We start from the raw sequence: 9,203 nt of genomic DNA on the forward strand, positions 1-9,203 counted from the left end.
GAGATATTTAAGTTTTAAAAGATAGGAAAGTAGATAAGAATGCAGAAAATTATACTGAAGTTAGAATAAAAATAAAATGGCTATACTGAGGGGAAAAGATATCTGAGTTTGATTCTCCCAAGGAGTTTAATATTTTTAAGTAAAAAAAGGCATGACAATACTAATGACACAGTATATTGTATCATTTTATTTTTAAAAGAAACATATAAGTACATACTTTCACACCCATTTTAAAAAGTGACAATGGCAAAGGACATTGAAGTTAAATATCTCACCTAAAACCACAAGCTAACAAATATCAGAGTTAGAATTTAAAATAGAACAGCCAGGCTTAGAATCCATACTTCTAAACACAATGTCACATTATTTCAAAACTCAAGTCTCAAAATAAACACTGTGTCTTTCAACTGCCAGTAGAACAGACCAATTTTGGTGATTTAATTTCACTCTACACATGTCCATGTCTAAACCCTGGAAAATAAGTGCCTGTAGATATTGCTGAGGTTTGCGCCTTCCTTTGTGCATTCAAAATTACATTTGAAAAGAATATTGCATTTTTAATTGGTTGCTACAACTCATCATTAGCAATGTGTATCACTGTGCATGTGTTTTCATATGCATTAAGGAGAATCATTAACCTCAGTTAACCCAGAAATACTAATAAAGAATATCACAAACCATGGGCATGTCCAGAAGTGAAAGCTTTTTGGCAAGAAGCAGAAAGAACTGTGCCTAAGTGGAATATCTGATGCTTATCGTGCTCCAGGTTGAATACAAATATGTTAGGACATGTGTAAGACACTGAAAGAATTTCCCCTCAGGGCTGCTGCTGTTAGAACATCTGATTAGTTCATAAATATTTATGCTGCAAATAGAGGGATACATTGCATTTAATTAACATTTGGTTATTTATAACTCTTTATTACTAAGGATACTCAGATATTTAAATCCTCACCTTGATGACATCATTTATCTGATTGATTCACTTTTCCAGGTTCAAATTAGTTGTATTTCCATGTAATATTGTAATGGCATTAAGAATAAACAGAAATAAGCCCAAAGAGAAAGCCATGTAAGAACGATCATAAAGATTGGAATCATATTGTCACAGTTGAGTAAAGTATATTTATGTGGTCCTTATAAAGTCTCCTCCCATTGAGTGGGCTTTAAATCTAATTGCTCAGCTGGGCATGATCCCAGCATTCAGAAGGCAGAAGCAGGCAGAACTCTATGAAATTGAGACCAGACTAATTTCCAAAGCAAGTTCCAGGCTTTTTTTTTTTTTTCTCTGTCACTGTAGTCCATAAAGTCTTGAGGAAAAATGTGATCATTCTACTAATAAAAGTATTAATCCATAAAATAAAATATATTGAGAGAGTGATAGAATTTTGAAGGACACAGTGGAACAACATAAATGTTCTCTGTATTTGTGTAAAGTAAATTAACTTACTAAATAAGCTTGCTCATATAGCTGCTTTAAGGTGAAGCTGACCTTTCTGATGCATTGGGAGGTTTGTTTCTGGGCACTACAACACAGTCAATGTGATTTCATAGTCAGCTACTAAGGAGAGAGATTTAGTACATCAGAAAATTCATGAAATTATTATGAGCAAATTCTCAGAATATCTATGTTTCCATAATATATTCCACAGTGTAACCAGAATGTAATAGGGGTAACATGTCCCTCACCTGCAGAGCTATTCCACACTCCAGTATGGAGACAGAATGCTTCACAACTTCTTCCCTTCCCTGAAGTTCTGCTCTTCCTTATTGTCTGCCAAACCAGCCATTGCCAGCTGATAGGAGGTTAATTTTGATGGCTAGCCCATACTTGACAGTCCCTCAGAGTCCCATCATTCTGCTCATTCTTGATACCACTGAGAGAATCAGCATGTCATTTACAGAATGACACACATTCTTTTTGACAAAACCAAGGGCAATTTGTAAAATCCTCTCATTTTTGTTCCTCCAGTTGAAATTCCTCCAGTTGAAGTTCAAAGCAAAGTTCTTCTCATAATGAAATACCAGTGTCCTCACAACTTAAATGCCCACATCACTTCGCAGCGAAGCACTTAGTCCCTCTCTTGTTTTATCATCTGTGCATAGATTTGGCCTATTCGTGGTGTTCCACTTTTCCTGTATATTCCATTCTTGTGGGGTTTTAAACCATTTTTTTTTATATTCTTGAGAAATCTGAATCTCCAGTTTTATTTTCTCATCTATATATTCTGTTTTCCATTTGATTCATTCTGCTGGTGAGGCTTTCTCCTGTGGTTTCAAATTGGCTTGTTGAGGTTTTCAGTTCCATCTTCATTTCAGCATGGATTTTCTTCAGTATTTCTATGTGTTTTATGAATTTTCTTTTCACATCCTGAATTGTCTTTGTCATTTAATCGTATTTTCTTGAGCTTCGGTCAGGAGTGTAGTCCCATGTTCTTAAAGTTTTTTGAGTTGTTTGTGTGTTTGTTCTTTAAAATCCTTCACTTCTTTGATCATGTTTATGATTGTTCTTTTTTAAAACATTTTTTTATTATTATTTTTACATTTTCACATTTTTTATGTGTATGTGTGTATTGCCTGTATGTAGATAAGTGCACCTGTTTCATGCAATGCCTGCAGAGGACAGAAGAGATTGTTAAATCCCCAGGAACTGGAGTCACAGACAGTTATTAGCTGCCATATGAGTGCTGGGATTCAAACCTGGGTCTTTTGCAAAAATAGCTAGTGTTCTTAACTGCTGAGCCATCTCTCCAGCCCCTATGATTGCTCTTTTCCGTTCTGTCTCCTAGGGTTCCTCGGGAGTTCTCATTGTAGAATATCTCTATGGGATCAGTGGGATTTAGTGAGAACATATTATCTCGGTTTTTCATATAATTTGTGTTTTGTGTTGTGACTTAAGCATATGGACTTGTTTTGTTGGTTGTGTATCTGTTATGAATTCTAATCTGCCTTTGTTGGGTTGAAGCTTGGTTCTGTTTTTATTGTTGTAGCTTGGATGCTTTCTGATCAGGTATGAATAATTTGTTGGTCTATGCTTTAGGTTCTCACTTTTTATTTCTTAATTGAAGGTATGGGATGGTTCCAGGCTGGTTCAGTGTCCCAGGTGAGCAATCACAATTAGGACCGTGAATGTGGAGATGGAGGTGGGGTGGACTGGATCTAGCTAGCTGACCACGATACCCTGGAATTAGAGCAGAGCTTTCAAGGCCTAGTTCTTGAGCAAGAAGAAGATGGCAAACAAGTGGTTGGGTATCTGATTAACTCAGCAGGTGTTCTGGAGCCCACTTGCAGCTCATTCTTGGCCAGGCTAGTTAGGAACTCTTCAGCAGTGAGAATGGGCCTAGTCCTGGAGCAGGATGATGGAGACCAAGTAAACAGGTTTGACTCACTTACCAGGCTAGTCGGGAACTCTCTAGCATCACAAATAAGCCTAGTTTTAAAACAGGACAATGTCAACCAAAATTAATTACTTAGTAAAATCAATAATTTGACTTCCAAGGAAATTCTATGATATAGAAAAGGTACTTTCATGATAATGAGAAGTTATTTTACTTGTAAGGGGTAAATGAGGCTAGTTGTTTTTAATCAGTATTATACTGCTGGAAAACACCCTTTTTCCTTCAAAGGGCTGCTAGTCTGTCACATCTTTTAGAAATCTTTCTATATGCCACTTTCTATCCTTTCCTAAAGGTTTTAAAATAATGATTTAAGTATGAAGAATAACTCTTAGTATTACTTAGACTTTGGGTACAAGCAATTTCATTCTGGTGATAGAATCTAGACCAAATTTCTTGAATTCATTATTCATTCCTACAAAGAGGAAAAATATTTATGTCAGGAATCATACTAGACACCAGTGTTTGATATAAAGTACTATAGAATTATGTTCTTTTTCTGAATAGAAATTTATGGTCTCTGACAAGTCCTACTTATATAGTTCTTTAAAATGTATAAAAATCCCTAAGAATTGAATCCTCCCAACAATCTTGAGAGGTGGGAGATATTAAGGGACCCTACTTCAGTAGATAAGCAATTCTCAGAACACCAACATGTACATTACACTAAGAAAAATATGATAACAGTCTTTTCTATAAACAGGTCACCTGAAGACTTACTTTTAAGATGAAACCATAAACAGAACAAAATACTGCAAACAAAGGTCCAGAATGAACCAGGGTGATTAGCAAAGCCAAAAAGAAACTCAATTTGCCTCTGCTTGTTTCTGTGATAAAAGATGTTCATCAATTTAGAAGTTGCACATTTTTCACTTAAGCTCAAAAAGATGGCTCCAATGGAAGAGTATGTTTGAGTTAGACTGCTCTTTTCTATGTACTTATATATTCCCAAATTCATCCCCATTTTCCTTAAATAAAAGGAAAATAAACAATTCCTGTCCCTTCAAAAGATTGCTGGAGAAACAACATGCTTAATTCTGTTACTTAAAATGGAGGTAAAACACAGAGCTATAAAGTGTTAGGGGGTTCTATTTAGCATCTAACTCATATGATATTTAAATGAGCAAATGTCATGTACAAATCAGGAGAAACATTTGGAGATACTTAAAGTCACTAAAGATTTAAATATCACCAAGTAAAATGATCTTTATTAGAGTTTGAATCAGTTACACATGTGAAAATACATATAACATATCAGCACATAGAATGAAAGAAAATATTTGCTAACTACACATCTGACAGATGATTAATATATAGATCATCCAATGAACTAAAATATCTGGAATCCAAGAAATCAAACAACTTAATCAAGAAATGGGTTAACAGACAGTTCTCAAAAGATGAAGCACACACAGAAAATAAATATGTGAAAAATGTTCACCACCACTAGTTATCAGGAAAATGCAAAATAAAACTACACTGAGATTCCATCTCAGCCCAGCCATCTCCATAAATCTAATAAAAGCTAACCCTTCTCATTTCTTTTTTGGAGGACTCTGAACATAGCAACAAAATGAAGACAATTTAAGAGAAAAGGGATTAAATATATAAACATACACAAATAAAAATGTTTTTTCTCAGAGATTTTGGAAATAGAGGTTTTGAATAAAAATGAGAAAGAAAACAATGTTTATAGTACTAAAAAAGCTAGTACTTTTGTCTGGATTGCTTTCATTCAAATCATAAATAGGCATTACTAAATAGCAAAAAATAAAATAGCCAAAGAGAAAGGCTTAAAACAAATTGTTTCCATCTAATTCAGGCCTAAGTATAAGGATGAAAAATTGCTCTGTATTAGCATTATTGATGTGATTGGAAATGCTTTTCCATTAATCTTCCTAGTCTTTCCTGGAGGCACAACTTTCCAAGTGAATTGCTAATTGTTTCTTTATATCACACCTAATCAGTCACTCAGTAAGGCTCTGGGACTAGAGCTAGCTCTCTCATCCTTTCTTCCCACATCATGGCCTTAATCCAGGCCTTCGCCATCTCTCCCTTGGATCTTCAACACTACCTGTAACCTGGCCAACCTTCATGCCTAATCCCCATTCTTATTAATGCTTGTATGATTGTTATACATTCTCTACTTGATTGCAATTTTGTTTGTTTCACTGCTCCTGTTGGGAAAAGTCTCACCTCTGCTTTGGGCTATAAGCCCCTCATGTACCTGAGGTTGCCTCCACCTGCTCTACCACGTTTTCTGCTAGTATTGCAATGCTGGGAAAGGCTTGCTATCTCTATACTGTGCCAAACATAAGTTCTTTGAGGGCTAGAAACCTAGTTTTGCTTTTATTTATAATACAAATTATTAGTAATTAATATTTTTATACATCTTATCCTTTTAAAATCATTTTTTCACAATCTATTTTCTCTGCTCTTATTTTTTCTGTATTTCTCAAAATGTGTGGTCTTCTCAATAAAAATCTGTCAAAGCCCTCCAAAAAGTTAACTGCGGCCTCTTCCTTGTTTTTGGTTTGTTTGTTTGCTTCCTTGACTGTGTGAGACATGGTCTCTCTGTAACCACTCATTATGTAGACCAGGATGGCCTCAAAATCACAGAGATCTGCCTGCCTTCTCCCCCCGACCCCCATGAGCTGGTGTTAAAGGTGTGTGTGCCACCATGCCCAACTCTGTCTCTTCTTACATAAACTTATTTTAACTTTTCTGCAACAACTTGTTCCCATTCTTTCTCCTATTTTAGAATGTGGGCATCCTATAAGCAGAGTATTCATTGAAAACTTCATACCTCTAGGGATTTAGGATAGTTAATGAAACATTATTTCAATGTCATAGGTAACTATATTAGTTACATTTCTGTTGTTGTGATAAGACGCCATGACCAAAGCAAGCAACTTACAGAAGGAAGCTTTTATTCGACCTTAGGATTTCAGGAGCAAAGGTCCAAAATGGCAGCAGGAGGTGGCCAGAGCAGAAAGCAGAAGAATCATATCTTCAGCCAGGCCCAGGAAGCAGAGAGCAACTGCCAAGGCTTAAGAACTCTAAGAACTCTCAAAGCCTGCCCTTAGCTTCCTCCAGCAAGACTGCACCTCCTAAAACCTCCCCAAAGAGTGCCACCAAATGGGGACAAAATATCCAAATACTTGTAATCTATAAGGGTCATTCTCATTTCAAACCCCTGCATTAATAATATGTGGCCGGCCAGCACTAGACTAAGAACTATTTGAGACTGATTGCTGTTAGGTGAGGGAGAGTATGACTTACATACAACCACTGGATGGGCTGACTAGACTCCAGTGGATGCATTTACACTGAAGGACATTTCAGTACAAACACCTGAATGAATAAGACTCAGCTTGTATGACAAAGTGCATAGGGTTAGGTGGGGGACTAGGGGGAGACATAGATAGGGAAGGGGGTCTGTATTTGAGTGGGAAATATATGAAATTTAAAAAGCTCAATAAAAATTTTTTTAAAAATTTAACAAAAAGAATTTATCTTATCTCAGTGAAAGTTTAAAGTATTTATTTTTAAAATAAGATTAACAATATAAAAAGGTTTCTTATAAAAGTAAAGAATACTACAGCACTGAATACTATTTTAGGAATTAGAAATTAAATAAAAGCAACTTTTGTGCTGGAGAGATGGTTCAGTGGTTGAGATCACTGATTATTCTAGCAGAGGACCCAGGATCGATTCCCAGCATCCTCATGGGGGCTAACGGCAGTCTGTGATTCCGGTTCCAGGGGATCCCACGCCCTCTTCTGACTTCCACAGGCATTGCACGACAGGGGTGCACCTACCTACACGCAGGCATTACACTCAAACATGTAACATAAAAATAATAAGTAATTTTTTTTTAAATAAGCAACTTTCATGTTGAAGAAAGATTGTCTAAATAATGCATAGGGGAAGTAGTGCACTAGAGAAGGGACAAGTCAGTGGCAATGACAGGTGCTCTTGAATACCAGAGTTCTATTAAATACTACTCACAGGTGGTGGGATTTCCCTGAAAGGTACAAATAAAATACAAAGAAACCTGATTATATTGTCACAAGTAATATTGTAACCTTTAAAACAAACCACTAAAAGTTTCTTAAGGTAGCTAAAAATTATAGCTCTATTAAAATCTATCATTTCTAACCAACTGCAAATGATGAAAATATGTAAACTTGTTTTAAAAAATCTCCTTTGTGGGGCTGGAGAGCTGTCTCAGCAGTTAGGAGTACTGGCTGCTCCTGCAAAGGACCCTAGTTCAGTTCCCAGCACCCACATGGTGGCTAACATCTGTTCTTAACTCCAGTTTTAGGGGATCTGACACCCTATTCTGACTTCTGCGTGCATTGCATGCCATGGATGCACTTACATACATGCAGGAAAACACTCGTACATAAAAATAAAATAAATTAATTGAAAATTTCTAAAACCTTTTATAAAAAGACATATAAAATTCATAAATTGCAGTTTTTAAAATTTAAGCCCTTATGTTTTGCCACCAAAATTTCAAATTTCCATTGTGCAACACAAAAAGGATCAGGATCATTGCGGTGTAACTCTAAAACTTGTGGTGTTGGAAAAGGGTATGCAAATTAAATAGAGTTATTTTCAAGATTTAACTAACCCAGTGCTATTTAGCTAACACAAAATTTTTTGATGGCAGAACATAGCAAATGGACATGAAATACAACATGATAGAATTTATTAAATTGTTTTTTTTTAATATTTTCGTTATCACAGACAAGTTGAATTTTCAGAAACTGAATACCCACAGATCGAGTATCAAAGAAGACAACAATTTTGGGACCCTATTCGACTCTCTCTTTTCACATTGGCAATTGTAGCAATCATAGGAATTGCAATTGGAATTGTTACTCATTTTGTCGTTGAGGGTAAGTATCAAGGTCATTTTTCCATTGTCTAAGTGCCCTCTGTTGTATAAAAATATGACTTTTGCTAAATGCCTTATTCAACATATATTTAGACCATTATGTGCCAAATTTATATTCTGTGGTAATAAAACCTTTTATAGTAATGATACTAATATTGTAAATATAATGTTTTGTTGATGTTTAATTATAATTTGCTCCTATATTTATATGTGAAATATAGTTTTCTCTCAATGTTACATAATTCTATTAAAACTTAATTGACATTACATTTTTAGACATGAAAAAAAACAGAGAAAGCATAAAAAGATCAAATAATGTCATGTGCTGAATTTAATATGCTTTTCTCAGAATCAATATATTATTGAATTGCCTCAAGAAAAGCTTGTGGAAAAGCCAGGAGTGGTTGTGAATGCCTTAAATCCCAGCACTCGGGAGGCAGAGGCAGGTGGATCTCTGTGAGATTGAGGCCTGCCTGGTCTACATACAGAGTTCCAGACCAGGTGGGGCCAAAGAGGGATCCAGTCTCAGACAGCAACAACAGCAAAACAAAAAGCAAGCAAACAAATCAAAAAAGAAGGAAGCTCTGGTAGAGCTAGCTCAGTAGTACGAATCTGTAATCTCTATCCAGGAGGTGGAAGCAGGGGAACTGTAAAGTCAAGGTCTGCCTGGGCTACACAGTGAGTTCAAGGTCAACCTGATCAAGTAGACAGCCTGTCTCAGAAAAGAAAAAAAAGGAAAGGAAAGGAAAGGAAGGGAGGGGAGAGGAGGAAAAAGAAAGAAAAGAGGATATAGCTCAGAGGAGCAATTGCCTAACATGTACAAAGTTCTAGATTCAAATTCTCAGTACCAGGAGGGACAGAGGAGAGGGGAAAGGGGGGAAAAGGGGAAGGGGGGAGGGGGA

General features: G+C 36.0%; 1 protein-coding gene across 1 annotated transcript in view; it reads left to right on the forward strand.

Moving 5' to 3' along the window:
• The window catches only part of Tmprss11f (transmembrane serine protease 11F), a 74,700-nt gene that overhangs the window by 30,857 nt on the left and 34,640 nt on the right, over positions 1 to 9,203 (forward strand). Inside the window, exon 2 of the mRNA XM_008853820.1 lies at positions 8,151 to 8,302. Coding sequence (XP_008852042.1) covers positions 8,151 to 8,302 — 152 coding nt within the window. The remainder of the gene's footprint in view (positions 1 to 8,150; positions 8,303 to 9,203) is intronic.

The sequence above is a fragment of the Nannospalax galili genome, unplaced genomic scaffold (assembly GCF_000622305.1).
Source record: "Nannospalax galili isolate Female #2095 unplaced genomic scaffold, S.galili_v1.0 scaffold547, whole genome shotgun sequence".
NCBI classification, from domain to species: Eukaryota; Metazoa; Chordata; class Mammalia; order Rodentia; family Spalacidae; genus Nannospalax; species Nannospalax galili.